Here is a 16019-nt window from a genome sequence, read left to right as displayed (position 1 = left end):
GACACTAACCATAAGGCGTTTACACAGCTGTCTCAAAAGTCTGTGGTCCATAATTCACAACATCAACTGGTACAAAAGGAAATGAAAACAACGCCAGAAACAAAGGGAAATTAGAACAGCCCCAGCGACCTGGGGGACCATGTGGGTGCTGCCTGGATGAGGCTCTAATCCAGTGGCCCCAGGAGAGCCCGGCAGGGCTCCCCCAGTGCCCACCAAGATCAGCGGAAGCAAGACCATGAGAGACACCTGTCCCCCCTCCTTGGGACTCAGGGCACCTGTCCGAGTTGGAAGGACTGTTTTGAGTCATTCATTAAGGAAGAACCACGTAGGTCCTGGTGGTCATGTCAGTACTGTGGCCCCTGCCTGCTCCATCAGTGCCCAGCGACAGTGGCCTTGCCCAGTTCCTGGCCGCCAGGTATGGGGCCTGGTGCACCCCAGGACCAGGCTCGCCCTGAGCCGCCCACTGTGCCACCCACTTTTTGTGTCCACGTGGTGGAGCTGCTCTGGGTTTTATACAAGAAAGCTGCTGAGCTCGGACCCACAGGGCAAAGGACTTGGGGAATGTGCGGGGGGGCTGGTTCCACCCGGGGTGGCTGTGTGACCTTGGACCCTGGCGGTCTGCTCTGTGACTCTGAGGTCTTCTCAGCTTTTGGGTCTTTTTGGTTAAAATGCTGCAAATTTAAGGTAGGAAGGGCCTGGAAACTGGCCCCATTTACCGTGGAACTGGTCTCATAGCATCATCTCCTTCCACCAGAGGGCCCTGAGGGGCCCGAGGACGCTGGCCGTCTCTGCACCCTGGGCTGGGATTTACCTTCGCCTCCGCTGAGGACCAGTCTGCCTTGCCGCGCGTCCCGGCCCTTCCAGAGCCCTGCCCCCAGCCGGTCAGGGAGCAGAACAGTGCATAATAAGGACTTTGTGCTCCTCGGTATTTTTTTAAGCTGAGACTTTCATGCTTTCCCTGCCTTTGGCTTCAGTTAGTTATTTGAAATGGCAAAAGTTATTAAAATTCCAGCATGAGAATTTGCTCAATAAACAGGAAAGGAGTTTTGAGGACCCACCGCTGAATGTGAAGATTAACCCCGTGGTTGCCGGCCCTGGGAGGCAGGCAGTTTCTCCACTGGCCCTTGGGGAGGGTCTGTCTTCAGGGTCCTCCCTCGTGACTATGGCTGGGCTGCTGCGAACTGTTGGTAAGTGTAAGATTCACTTTTCTAACATCAAACTCAAAATACACGGGGGCATATGAGATGCTTTCATTTACACAAGACCTGTGTGACTGCAGGTTACTTGCAGACAGCAACATCTAGTCATTCAGCAAATATTTATTGGGTGTCAGTTTTCTGTGGGGTAGTAAAAAAAAAAAAGAGAATGAACAACTTGAGATCAAAAGCTCAAAATCCAAAGAGAAAAGAGAAATAAGGTACCCAGAGAAATCCAAGGTAGAATGGGGACAGCTTCAGGGAAAACATAAGGCTCGGAGGAATTTGGAAAGAAGTATGTTCCTGGTCCAAAAGGGGGAAACAGGAGAGGCTGCCTGGAAGAGGCAGCTCCTGAGCTTGGTCTTAAAGGTGGGAGACCAAGTGGATCAGAATTCCAGGGAACATGGCCCAGGAACCTGCACGAACAAGCACATTGGGATATTCAGACAGAGTTTGAGAAAGAGTGGAATGAAGAACAGACCAGCTGCAGCAGAGGCGGGAGGAGGGATGATGAATTTAAGTAAATAGGAAGAAAAGGATATTTCACAGGGCCGCATGTGTAGCCAGCATTTTATAAGTAAACAGAGTTGAACAAATAAACAAGTGGAAAGGAAGCCGGCTGTCGGAACTGGCATGGTGTCTGCAGCCGGTGCACCTGTGTTTGGCAGCTCCCCAGGGAGGCAGGGAGCGGGTCCTGCCACTAACAGGGCTGTTTCCCTGTGGGGACATGGGGACTTTCATCAGTAATGCAACGTGTCAGGCGGACACAAGCGCTAGAGCCAAAGACTCTTCAGTCTGGAAGACTGTCTACCAGGATGTCCAGTGAGCATTCCGAGAACTCGACATTGATACAGGATTGAACGGAACTGAGTGGAATAAAACTGACAGTCACGAATCTCATGTCTTTAATCCATTTTATTAATTAGCATCTTCCAACTGGTAATCATAAGCCTTTCTTTTTCTTTTTTTTTCCTTTTAAGGAAATGAAAATGAAATCCCAATGAAATGTTTTTTAAAAGAGGATCACTTTAAACTAAACTATTCCATTACATGTTGGGTGGAGAGGAACTCAGAGGGCACGGGGGCTCCTGGGGTGCCGGAAGTGTGGCTTCGTGATCACCATGCTGTATGTTCGATCTCCACACTCTTCTGTATTATGTGACATCTCAGTAAAAAGGTGACGTGAAGAGGCTGTCTCTGTTAGCGGCAGAGATGGAGAAGTCAGCTATCAGTTAGGATGTGTACGCTCCACTGACCTGCGAACTGTGAAATCTCCCGGAAACCATGCTAGTTTTGTAAGGAATGTAAACACAGCCCTCTGTTCTGACCAAATGGATCCTTTCTATCCAGTGGCCGCCATTTTTGCCATCTTGGTTGGAAAGTGTGAACTTAGCTCAGGAGGAACACTCAGTATCATTATCCCCTTCTGACAATGTTTCCTCACCATTGCCCGGCCTGGCCCGGTTGGCCACTCCCCTAGGACGTCCTTAGAGCCGTTTCAAGGGGGCCCGTGAATAACCTCACCTCCTTCCCCTCCCTGTGGAGCAGAGTTAAAGCCTAATTCCCAGAAAATGCTCTTCACCTTTACTGGCAATTCCTTGGGTTCCTTGATTTGTCTTACCAACTCCACATTAAAATGTTTATTTTGGGTTTTTTTTTTACTATAGACTTACAAAAAATTAGGATTCAATGTTTATTTTGTCTTCAAATCCTACAACTGTATGAGCTGATGAGAGCAGACTTTTTCCCCCTTGGAATCCTGGAATTAGCAAAAAAAAAAAAAAAAAAAAAAAAATAACGGGAATTGGGAGGGCACGAGATGAAGTCCTCTTTGTACGAGACGGAAAAAGAACCTCCCCACCAAGAAGGCAGCTACCATCGTTACAGGCAACATGATGGTTACGATCAGATCTTGGGTAAGAGGAGCATTTAAATCAAAACTACAGTGAGGTATCACTTCACACCAGTCAGAATGGCCATCATTAAAAAGTCCACAAAGGATAAATGCTGGGGAGGGTGTGGAGGAAAAGGAAACCCTCCTACACTGTTGGTGGGAATGTAGTTTGATACAGCTGTTATGGAAAACACTATGGAGACTCCACAAAAGACTAAAAATACATTTACCATATGATCCAGCAATCCCACTCCTGGGCATGTATCCAGAGGGAACCCTAATTTGAAAAGATAAGATTCATAGCAGCATTATTTACATAGCCAATACATGGAAACAACCTAAATGTCCATTGACAGATGACTGGATAAAGAAGTTGTGGTATATTTATACAATGGAATACTACATAGCCATAAAAAAGAATAAAATAATGCCATTTGCAGCAACATGAATGGACCTGGAGATCGTCATTCTAAGAGAAGTAAGCCAGAAAAGAGAAAGAAAAATACCGTATGAGATCACTCATATGTGGAATCTAAAAAAAAAAAAAAGACAAATGAACTTATTACAAAACAGAGACACACACATAGAAAACAAACTTATGATTACTGGGAAAGGGCAAATTGGAAGTTCGAGATTTGCAGATACTAACTGTATATAAAATAGATAAACAAGTTTCTTCTGTCTAGCACAGGGAATTATATTCAATATCCAGTAGTGACCCATAATGGAAAAGAATGTATGTATATGTATGACTGAATTGTTATGCTGTACACCAGAAATTACTTCAATAAAAAATAAATTTAAAAAATTTCAATTAGGCTAATTGAAAGGGAAACAAGTTTTTAAATTAATGTGATCATAGAAGTAAATGCTGCGGGAAATTGACGCTGGCGGGGGGGGGGGGGGCGGGCGGGCGGGGTGACCTCTGCCAGATAATGGAGAGATTAGGGAGAGTGTCTTCCACAGTCCCTACAGGGTACAGCTCCGCTTTGCTTGGATCTTCCTCCTTATAAGGCACGTCTTGTCCTTGGGCAGAAGTGAAGGTACTGTTTGTGGTGTTGCTTTTTCTCATCCAGCCCCGGCTCCACGGCTTCCCGGGGTTTAAACACATCCCCGCGGCCACTGGAAGTGGGAGGTGATCTTTGGGGTTCTCTCGGATGCCTCGGGAAGCCTGTGCCGCCCCAGGCCAGGGGTCCTCTCAAAACCCGGTCCCCCTTTCCCTTTGCTCCTTCGGCCTTTTAAACGTGCTTCTTTCCGGCTGGAGCGCGCCAGCCACTCCCACGGAGAGCTGGGTGCAGGGTGCGATGCTAAGCACTTACCGCCAGGAGGTGGGAGAAGTGAGGATCCAGAGAAAGCAAGAGATGCTCAGCTGAGCTCGGACAGATCTCAGGGGGGAGTGGGGGGGCCTGACTGTAATGCACGCGGCTTCCCGAGTGTAGACGGGGCCCAGTCAGTTCGGTGACCCTCTCAAGGTCTGTCTTCCTTCAGCGCACCGCCCTGTCTGTGATGGGCCGGTCCTGTGGGTCTGAACTCGCCCGGGGCTGGGAAGGCACGCTTGGTTCTCCCCGGGCCTCACGCGGGTACCGCTGCAGGGGGGCGCACGGTGGGGACATTTGTCCTGCGAACACCCACGGGGCTCACCCACTCCCTGTTTCTCAAAGGCTTTTCTATCGGAGTAGTTTGGGGTGAGAGATTTTCCTGGAATGCAGTTCTGAACCCAGACTGTGAAGACTTTCAAAAGCAGCGCGGAACACTGTACTAATAGAGGCATCGCTAAGTGCAGTGTCGGGGATCGAGGAAATTCCGAAGGCCTGCGCGGGAGGGAGCGGGCCAGGGAGGCTGGGGAGGCGGGGGCGCGGAGAAAGCGCAGCGAAAACTGCGGGCGAGACCGGAGGCCTGAGCGGGGGTCGGGCAGAGCATCCCCAGCCCTTCCCGCGCCGAGGCCTCCCATCTCTGGATGCCGCCCCTCTCCGGATGCCGCGGCCCCTCCCGAGGCAGCCGGACCCCGCTTGCCCTTCGCGCGCGGTCCTTGGCGGCCCCAGCCCCCCGAGTCACGTGGCTTTGTTGGAACCGCGGCCGCAGAGAGGGGGCGCGGTGGCTCCGAGACGACGCTTGGCCCGCAGCCAGTGGGCACAGCGCCTGCCTGGTGAGTCCCGCCCCGGCGGGGACGCAGGGACCGCCCGCCCGCCCAGTACCCCGTGGGCAGTCCTCCCGCGGCAGTTCCCCCGCGCCTCGTCCTCCCGCGCCCGATCCTCCCGCGCATGGTCCTATTGCGCCCGATCCTGCCGCGCGTGTTTCTCTCGGCTCAGCGGCTGCCGCGCGCGCCTCCTTCCTGCCCACCCGGTGCAGTCATGGCCGCCTCCTCCGCGCCGCCCGCCGTCCTGGTCATGACCGCGCTGGCTCTACTCCTGCTGCTGTGCCTGGGGCCAGGTAAGGGAGAGATGCCAGGGCGCCCTGGGGAGGGGGTCTATGAGGACGTGGGGGCCTAGGCACCCATCCTGAGCCCGGGCAAAGGCCAAGGGGTAAAAGGGGTCTTGCGATCTGCCCTTGCACCGTGAGAAGTGGCGTGCTGGGGCAGAGTCCAGAGTCCAGGGCAGGGTCTCAGATGTGCGCGGTAACCTTGTGAAAGTAGGCGGTTGGCGAGGTGCAGGGCGCTGCGGGAGCTGGAGGCGGGTGGTGCGCCCAGGACTGAGCCCAGCCAAAGGACCACCCCTAGGGTCCCGTCCAGGCAGTCTGTTCCCCGGGCTTCCACTCGGTCAAGTTCCAGGCCTGCAAAGCTGCTAGCAGGCCTTACCTCCCAGATGAGGAAAAGTTCTTAAAGGAGAAAGGCTGAACCTTCTCTACTTCTCGGAGCCCTCTGTGAATGGGTTGAAAAATCCCGGTTTTGTTCTCTACAAAATGGGCACATTCATACACAGGCTGCAAACGAAGTGGGTGGGTATGCAGGCTTTCGAACCCTGGGAGCCCACAGACCCCACCTGAGGACCACCCTTCATGGCTCACGGGTGGTTTCCTGCAGACAAGAGTGCTTTTGATGCTCAGGACGAGAGGCTGTGTGGTGTGGTGACCCCAGATCTGCTGCGGAGGCACCAGAGCTGGAAGGAGAGGGGTGACTTCCCAAGATCCCAGGCTGGTGCACTTCCCAGCACAAAGCAGCCGCTGCCACATGGTGGTGGAAATGCTAGACTCCCTTGGCTGTTGGCTTCAGTACTTTGGGTCTTTGGCACAGGTAGGGGATGCCAAATAGCTGACAGGAGGCCCCAGGCAGGTCAGCCCTGGGGGTGCTGGAATAGTAGGGAGGGGTGGAGTGGGGAGGGTGAGGCTGGTCTGATCTGGGACCACAGGGGAGGCCAGGGGATCATTTCACATCAGTGAATTAGCACCTCCCCCTTTGCTCTTCCCGGGTTTTGTTTTGTTTTGCTTTTTTTAAGAAGCACATCTGAATAAAGTGAGTATCAGCTATGAGCCACCCCTTTTCAGGACTTTTATTTCATTTCTACCAAGAATGTAATGATGGGAGTCAGTTAAAATACTATCATCATTGAGCAGACACGTGAGAGTTCTTAGGACCCAAAGTGAAGAATCTTTATCTCTATGTAGAGTCCCCAAGGGGGCTGTCTCTGATGCCCAGAAGCATTTAATGGAAAAAGATCAATTTGTTAAGAACTTCAGAGGGGCATCCTGACACTCTGATCCCACTCTGAGAGCTGGCACCAGGTAACTATATTTGATCAACTCAGGAGCGCCTTTTATCACAGCCTAGAAATAGTGACCAGGGCTGTTGGGGTCAAAAAATCCACAGTACTACTGGGGGAAAAAAATCACAGCTCTTCTTTTGTTGTTTATTCCTTTCTTCAGATACACGGGGCATGCTGTCCAATTTGATGCATTAATATTTACAACTCCATGTGTAGTAATTGGCACGGTGGCATCACCAATCCATAATTCAGGGCTTAGCCACGCTTTTCAGTTGTATGGCTGAATTTGGTGAGACGTTTATCTCTGGGGCTGTAGTGAGACACGTTTGCTGTGAGAAACGGCAGCTTCATCACAAATGCCTAAACCTAACGTCTGTCTCAGCATCAGGCCATGTTTCCTCTGTCAGCTGTAACGCGCTCTTATGGCAGGCAGACAGACCTGCCTACCTAACAGCGCAGGTACGATCAGATGCCCCCACAGGTCCTCAAACCAGCTCCCCGGGCGGAGGGGCTATCAGGTCAGACTCATCATTTCCCATGAAATGATTGGGCAGGTTGGAAACACTTTCAGATCTGAATGAAAACAGCAGCAAACAGTATAAGTGATGCCCGATTATAAGCCAATCAGGATAAGCTACAAAACGGGACTGAACTTTCAGAGCGCTGAGGTGTTTTCCAGTCACTGGATTTAGAGCCCACCCTGAATCCAGTATCATAGCCCCTCCAGATCCTTAACTCGTTACATCTGCAAAGACCCTGCTTCCAAGTAAGTTGACATTAGGAGGTTCTGGATGGATATGCGTTTGAGGGGGACACTATTCAATCGACTGTACCATGAAAAGTCATCTACAGGCAGGTACGTGTGACAGGTGGCTGCCCGAATATTGTGACCAAGAAGGGCTAAAAAGTCAGTGTCATTCTACCTAGGAAAGAGCTCAGATTGGCTCAAGAGGGTTCAGATGGCCCCGGTCAGCCATGGTCCTTGTCAGCAGTTTGCGCCACGGGCAGCCTGAATTGCGTTTTCTACACAGCAGGAAATGCCAACAAGCATTAACCATTGTAACACTACCAAGTTGCCAAAGCAAGCTTTTTTGTGTGCTTTTTTTTTTCCACTTCTGATTTTTTGCATTTGAGAAATTTAAGAGCACAGTGCAACCCAGAAACGGTTTCTATTTTCATCCCTTCAGGTGGCGTAAGTGGAAATAAGCTACAACTGATGCTTCAGAAACGGGAAGGTAAATACATAGCCCAAACGGGTAAGGGTTGCAGCCTTAACTGGGTTGCAGTGAAAATGGCTGTGTTGCGTGTGCTCTCTGGAGTCTTGGGTTTGGAAAATCCAAAGTGTTTACTCCTTAAAAGGTGAGCAGATCTGAAGGGTTCGTTCTGTGGGTCTGCGGTGTGGGGTATCATCAGGTAAATATTATTGCCTGTGGATGGATGCTTTTCTGAAAGCTGGCAGTGTGTACTCAGAAATCAAAGGAACAGAGCTGCAGCTTTAGCTGGGTGCTGTGGATTTTAGAGCACGTGCCTGAACTTGGAGCACTCACGGGTTCAGTTGCTGGGACAGCGCAGGGCAGTATTGGGGTGGTCCTTCGGATCCAGTTAGCTCTCAGGGGAGGACTGAACAGAAAGATCGTATTGTTACTGACACCTGTTGGGGAAGGCTCCCCAGATAAATGTGGAAGTTCAGCAAAATGTCATGGAAACCGTCTGGGAGCCACGCGGGCGGTTCTGGGCCAGCTGTAAGCGGCTCCATCAGTCGGACCCATTGTGGACTTGTGAGCACTTTTCCTCGGAACTTTCATCTTCACCTGTAAATTAAGAAGTAATTGATCTGCCCCTTAGATTGAAGACATGTAACTACATTTTTCAAGTGAACATTTAAGCACTTATTCTTGCCCCTAGGTTAACGGGGGGTTCCAGGAGGCTGAAGTCTGCTCCCTTGTGGGGGTGAGGCCGGGCCCTCATGCACCTGTTTCCCAGTTAGCCCCTGCAGGGACCCCCCCCCAACACGTGCTGAGCCCACGTGACCCCTTTTGGGGAAGGGGCTCCCAGCATCGTTCCCAGCACTTCCAGCCTCTCCCGAGGCCCTGGTCCATCCCCGGTCTGATCTAGGTGCCTCCCTGGGCTGGGTGGCGTCTCCCCTAGGACGAGGATGACACCGGGGGTGATGGAAGCTCTCACCGGGCCAGCCATTTGAAAACAGCTGAGATAATCACCACGCCTCTGTGTACATCCTTAGCTTTTTTTCATTCAAGTCAAGCCAAGCAACACATATTGAGCACCTACTGCATACAGAACAGTGTCACAGGTCCCGAGGGAGATACACGGATGAGCAAGAGGTGAAAAAACAAATGCTCTGATACTTACCCATGTGATCCACGGACACTCGGGGCATTTAACTTCCTTTTCCTGCACAGCTCCCCTGAGATGGGGACTGTCGGTCCAGGGTCGCAGATGAGGGGACAGAGTCTCACAGCTGGACAGCAGGGCCAGCCCAGGGCACAGCGGCTTCCCCAAGCATGTCTGCACAAGTGGGGCCTTTTAGGCAGTTGAGCCTGGGATGGAAAGATGTGCAGGGAAGTCAGTCTCACTTCAAGAGGAACCTGAATCGTCTGTGATCACAGTGAGGCCCAGAGACAGTGGCTCAAGATGACACTTTGTGTCCCTGCAGCTTGATGCGAGGACTTGCTGTGCCTCTAGGCTGGCCTGGCCTGGCCCTCTCAGGCCCTGGTTCCAGCTCTTCTTCCCTCTGGTCTCCTAAGCAAGCACAGTGTGCTCTTGTTTGCACGGACAATGAACGCACCCCAGTGTGGCCCTGGATGCCCAACTGTTTCCCAAACGCCCCACAGGAAGCACCAACCAGCTCCTATATGGGGCCTGGGGCCTTGGGGCTGGGTGCTGTGGACTGAGGTCTGAGATCTGAGGTCTGGGGCCTGGGACCTAGGGGCTGGGGTCTGAGGTCTGGGGCCTGGGACCTGGGACTGGGGGCTGGGGCTTGGGGGCTTGGGGGCTGGGGGCTGGGACCTGGAGTCTGAGGGCTGGGGTCTGGGGCCTGGAGGCTGGGGGCTGGGACCTGGGTGTGGTGAGGAACTGCAGACCAGGAGCTGAATTCTGTTCCTGCCCGGCTCTTTGGCTGTGCCCAGAAGGGAGAGCTCACTGACAGAGCCTGGGGGCTGATGGCGTGAGCTGAGCTGTATCCCGCATCCTGTAGGAAGGAAGGCAATGCCAGTTACAGCATTGCCTGCGGGGTGGGGCTGGGGGAGGGGGAGAGAAAAGAGCAACACAGCCCTTAAGGAAAGAAATCATCTTTCCACTTCGGGGGGGTGGGGAACCGGTCTTCCAGCGCCCGCTCCCACGAAGACCCCGGTGGCCGTGCCCGAGAGCAAAGCCAAGGAATTCCTGAGCGGCCTGAGGCGCCAGCGGCGGCAGCTGTGGGACCGCTCGCGGACCGGAGGTGCAGCAGTGGTACCAGCAGTTCCTGTACATGGGCTTCGACGAAGCGGTGGGTGTTCTGGGTGCCGCGGGCCTGGCTTCCGGCAGGGCATTCAGGGATGGGGGAGGCCTGGCTTGAAGAATCAGGCACAGAGAATTAAGTTTTATTATTTGCTCTGAAATCGGAGCCTCGTTCTGTGCCACGTGCTGGCCAGGCATTGGATCACATGACCGTCAGTCCATCCGTGAAGGCATCCCCTGGAATTTTCCATCCCAGGATGCCCAAGCAGGAATCTCTCCCGTCAGGTTTTGGAAGCAGAATTCCAGAGAAGTCACCGTCCTTGGCTGGGACTTAAATTCATCAAGCATCTTATTTTCTTAGGAACATTTTGAGCGTCTCTGTACAGTTTTGCCTCAGTGTCCTTAAAATAACTCACTGCCTCCGCCTTTTCAACTTCACCTCAAAAAAAAAAGTCAGAAACAACAAGATCAAAGCAAAGAAAGACCCATGAGGATAGTGGAAACAGATGAAAAAAAAAAAGTGCCTTTTAAAAAGACAGGCCTTTGCAAATGTTTTGGGGAAAATTTGTCAATGCATTTGCAGGAAACTATGGTTCAGTTCGTGTGTCCAGGTAGCGTGAGTGGACATATTAACTAAATTAAGGGAAAAGAATACTTTTTCCTTTTAAGGAAAAAAATGAAAATGAGGATTGAGGAAAGATTACAGTAACTCCATGTGCACAGAAGAGACTAGAAGCAAACTCAGCAAAACATCAGTAGTGGCTACCTTTGGCAACGGAAATCGCTCCCTTCTTTGTCTTCCTCTCACATATACATTTTAAAATGTTATTTTTGTATTCATAAAATATTTTAAAAATTTATTGAAAAAATATTTTAAGCCCAAACCTCAAAAAGATTCTAAAATGAGAAAAACCAAGAAACAAGCCTACTTCACTCTGAGAAAAAAAAAACTGCAGCATTGTGCAGAAAGCAAGCTGTCTCCTTTTCAAGGCCAAGGCTGGGGAGGCTCAGAGGATGCCGGAGCCCCCGGCTGAGCTGACGGAGATGAAGGTAATATTGTTCTCAGCACAGCCCCGACCGGCCCGCTGCTCACCCAGAGTGGAGGCCTGGGAGGAGGAAGGCCGTGGCAGGGAGGCTGGGGGTTCCAGCCTTACCAAGGTGTCTGAGACAGTTAGTGTTCACTGGCAATCTTACTAAAATAAAAGTAGATTCCTGAGACCCAACCACCAGAAAATTTGATCCAGGACGAGTGGGTGGTGCCTGCCTGAGAATCTGCATTCCACAGCCTCCTGAGAGATTTGGCCGCACGTTGAGAAGAACTGGTCCTGAAGCCCAGACTTCCAGACACGCTCCAACCTCCCCAGGCAGTCTGCCTCTGCTCCCCTATCTCTGCCCTTTTGCTAAATCTCCCCAAGTCCTGAGCGTGGACATGAGCGAGTACCCAACTAGACCCATCTCCTGCCCTCTCCCCACAACCGTGCAGATTAGTCTGTTTGAATATACGGATTCATAGTTGGGGTGGAGAGGGTCACCAAATGGTCCAGGGGGACAAAAGTACAAACTTCCAGTTATAAAATCCACAAGTCCCAGGATGCAGGGCACAGTAAGATGACTAGAGCTAACAAAACTGTATTGCATGAAAGTTAAGAGAGTAAATCTTAAAAGCTCTCATCATAAGGAAAAAAAGTGTTGTAACTACCCGAGGTGATGGATGTTAAGTATACTTCTTGTGGTGATGGTTTCTAAACAGACACAAACACCGATTATGTTATATGTCGGTTCCACCCCAATAAAGACCTGGAGGAACGGCGGAGACCAGCTGCCCCAGCTGTAAACCTGAGGGTGCTCTGTGCTCCCCCATCCTCAGCCCTGCCTCCCTCTGCAGGCCTGTGTGAAGGCAGCTGTTTCCCTGTGATCTTGCAGGAGCCATGGGCTCCTGGAAGGCAGGAATTCGGTCTGTTGTGGGCGGCCCTCCAGTGCCCGGCACAGGGCTGGACAGGCTGTGTTCTCGTGAGAAGTGTTGGTGGCACGAATCAGTGCCCCCAGGCCTGTCTGGGCGACACCACAGGTGTGAGAGCCACCAGCAGACGCGGCCACATCCCTGTGCCAAGGCTGCACTGATTCCATCCAGCAGCGAAGCCTCAGCCTGCTCCCTGGCCCCGGCAGGACACACAGGTCAGCGTCTGCCTCGTCCGATGTGCAGCGCTGGGGATCAGGCGCAGGCGTGACTGTACTGGGGAGATGTCCCTTCTATTTACCAAAAAGAGAAAAACGCCTGCATCTGGGGCGTCGGACGTGTTCAGGGGTGTGGATGCACGCCCCTCTGGGGGAGGGCTCTCCAGCTGCTCGCGCTGACCTCTGGCCCAGGGATGCTGTAGCCAGGAGCTCCTCTTCTTTTTTCAATTATTATTGATTATGTTTTAAATGGAAAGATAGTTGATTTACAACGTTGTGCTAGTTTCAGGTGTGCAAGGTGATTCAGTCACACGTATATGTCTAATCGTTCAGATTCTTGTCCATGATAGGTTATTACCAGACACTGAGTAAGTCCCCCGAGCGGCTCAGCAGGACCTTGCTGCAGGAGTTGTTCTCAGCAGGGGGGTCGTTCGTCTTTGACGAAAACCCACCCCAGAGCAACGCTGTGGGTAAGATGGGCTCCAGGGGATGGCGCCTTAAACCCCTCCTCCTTCTCGCTTCCTACAGAAGTTTGAGGACGACATCACCTACTGGCTTGACAGAGACCGGAACCGGCACGACTACGACGACTACTACCAGCGTCACCACGATGAGGACGCGGCCCTGGGTCCCCGGGCGCCCCAGAGCTTCAGGCACGGGGCCAGTGTCAACTATGACGACTACTGAGGTCCCGCCCGCGGCCGTGGCTGCGCCCCGCCGTCCGCTGAGCCTTGTCCCGGCCGATCCCATCCACCCACGTCTGTGACCAGAGAGGAAGCATTAAATTGAAAAAGATCAACGCCTTTGGAGATTTCGTGCGAGTACTTAACCATGTGTTTCATTTAAAGATAGGAATAAAAGCATTCTGTTAAAAAGAAAAGTCTCAGAATTCATTTCGACGAAAATTAAGTGGGCGACAGTCTTCCTGGAGGTTTCTGGACAGGAAGCAGCATCTCAGGGGCACCTGCCCTCGGCCATCCCATGCCCTCCTGAGAGTCCTCACCTCCGCCCCAGGCAGGCCGTGGCGTCCAGCAGGCGTCTTCAGTGTGTCAAGATCCATTCCATGCCAAATGCCAAGTAAACAAAAAACAGGCAAGAAAATTTAGTTGGAAATCACTGAAGGTTACAGAACAGGGTGGGAGGGTTCTGATCGCCCACAGGGATGTGCAGGTTTGCTGTTCCCCTCCTGCCCTGAGCCGGGGCTGGACCATTAGTGATAGCAGGCAGGAAATAAAGGGTAATTAACAGAGAAAACACAGAAGTCTGGTTGATTTCAAAGCCTCACTTATCTCAAAAAAATTAAACCTTGTCCAATGAATTCAAGAAGGATCTGAGAATATACTTTGCATCGTATTTAAACAACCTAAGTGGATAAAAGAGAAAAGTGCTGTGGGGGTGGTGGGGGAGGGGAGGAAGATTAGGGTGGTGGGGGAAGGGGAGGGAGGTGGGCGGGATGGGGAGGTGAGCGGAGATTCTGGACTGGTTCTGACAGGAGGTCTGTTGCAAGCCTGTGACACTTGCCAAGGGGAGGGGCCTTGTACTTTGGTGGGTCACAGACCCCTGGGCAGCCTGATGGAAGCATCTGTGTTCAGGATTTTTGCATCCTTTGTCCACGGGGAAGGTGGGTTTTCCTTGTGGTTTCATTTGTTTGGTGTCAAGCTTATGCTGGCCTCTTAAAATGAACTTTTTTTTTTCCAGTTTGTTCTTTTAAAAATATATATATATATTCTAAAATTGAAGTATAGTTGATTTACAATGTTGTGTTAATTTCTGGTGTACAGCACAGTGATTCAGTTATATGTAAAATATATTCCTTTTCATATTTTTTCATTATAGGCCATTATAATGTATCGAATATAGTTCCCTATGCTGTACAGTCGGAACTTGCTGTTTCTCTAACATGAACTGTTTTCTATTTCTCTGTGCAAAAATGTATCTTTTTGCTTTGTTGATCTCTTTTTTAGCCTTCTCTATTGTATAAATATCTTTTTTCCTAATTTCTTTCCTTCCATATCTGTGGGTCTTTGATTTATGTTAGATCTTAGCTCAATTTTTGCGCCTTTAAAAAAAAAAGTCAAGCACTTAATGTTCTAAGTTTCCTTTCAAGGGTTGTCTCCCGTGAATTTGATGTGAAAAGTGAGATGAAACCTTCTATTTTCAATTATAATTTCTCCTTTAACCCATGAGTTGATTACAAGTGTTATTAAATTTCCAAGTGAATAGATTTTTCTAATAATCTTATTGGCTTTGTTTTCTAACTTAATTGCGTGTGGGTTTAAAAAAATGTAGTCAGATTCCAGTTCTCTGAAGTTTGCCAAGGCCAGCTTTACGTCTGAGCGCGAGTGTGCACGTATCCCTGGAAGGAACATGTCTCTCCAGACATCACACGCAGTGAAGCCCATGAGCTCAAGCCCCACAGTTACGCTGTTCACATTTTCTATTTTCTTACTAATTTTTTTGTCCGTTTGATCTACTGGCTACTGGTAAATGTGTTAAAATCTACTATGATGATGGATTTGACACATTTTTCCTTTAATTCTGTCCATCTGGCTTCATCGGAGGCTGCAGGCAAACTCCCGTGGGACACACACACTTAGAGTCGATACACGTCCCCACGGGGACGCTTGGGGTTCCTGTCCTCTGGGGCTCCCACCCAACTGGAAGTTTCAAAGGAAGCATCCTCCCTGCTCATTCCGGGGGATGGGTTCATCTGTCCCTGGTCCCACATCAGGGTGGAGCCTTTTGGGTTCTAAGAAATGTCACTGTCTTGTGACCTGTGAACCAGGTCACCATTTCTAGTCCCCAAAGCGCTTCTGTTCATCCCTGCTCAGTAAGTGGGGCGGCACTTAGCTTAGGCCAAAATAATGACAACTGAAAATACGACACCATCCTGAGTCCTCTCCTTCTCACACCCGACCTGCCCAGCTCTGACCCTCGGTTCCAGAATTTTCTGGGGAATTCAGCACAACAAATGAAACAAAACCACATGGATTCTGTCCGGATCACAGGGATTCTCCTTGGAAAAACACATCCAATGAAGAACCCCCTCCCCCCCAGGTGACTGTGTAGGACAGGACGTCCAGCTCACCCTGGCTCGTCACAAAGACCAGCACGGCGCCCCTCCTCGGTGTCCCGGCGGGATCGGCCACGGCCACACGGAGCCAACTGACTCGAAAATGTGCTGCTCTAATTTGCTGCATGTACTTCCATTTGTGTAAAAGGAATAAAAGCCTCCTAACACCAAACCTTGAAATAACTCTTACTGAAAGTGGAAGTCCTCTGAGCTCCGGCTCGACGAGCCTGGTTCACAGGTCACGAGACAAGTGACACTTCTTTTCTCCACCTGGTCCTTGCCTCCGGAGGAGGACACCTGCGGTTCTGACCCTGTAAGACCTGGACCCTCTCCACACTGCAGTGAGCGCTGTGCACGGGTCCAGCCCGAGCAGCACAGAAATGTTCCCAACATCCACTCAGCAAGGCACAGGTCGCACCAACCTGGATGTTCGCAGAGTTTTCTTTTAACTGAAATTCTCCAATATTCTTCTAACCAACCCAACCATGCACTGTGCAAAGCAGAAAGTCAACCTTTAAAACTGACAG

At 50.9% G+C, this 16019-nt stretch overlaps 1 protein-coding gene across 1 annotated transcript; it reads left to right on the top strand.

The window, feature by feature from the left end:
• The first annotated feature begins 4868 nt into the window (after nucleotides 1-4868).
• Nucleotides 4869-13299, top strand: ECRG4 (ECRG4 augurin precursor). The gene is given in 5 exon segments (XM_006173382.3): nucleotides 4869-5520; nucleotides 7976-8023; nucleotides 10135-10238; nucleotides 10240-10293; nucleotides 12948-13299. Coding segments are annotated over 5 exon segments (534 nt in total). The 5' UTR covers nucleotides 4869-5351; the 3' UTR covers nucleotides 13107-13299.
• The last annotated feature ends 2720 nt before the right edge of the window (nucleotides 13300-16019 follow it).

This window comes from Camelus ferus, chromosome 36 (genome assembly GCF_009834535.1).
Source record: "Camelus ferus isolate YT-003-E chromosome 36, BCGSAC_Cfer_1.0, whole genome shotgun sequence".
NCBI classification, from domain to species: domain Eukaryota; kingdom Metazoa; phylum Chordata; class Mammalia; order Artiodactyla; family Camelidae; genus Camelus; species Camelus ferus.
This window is presented reverse-complemented; position numbering and strand designations above follow the sequence as displayed.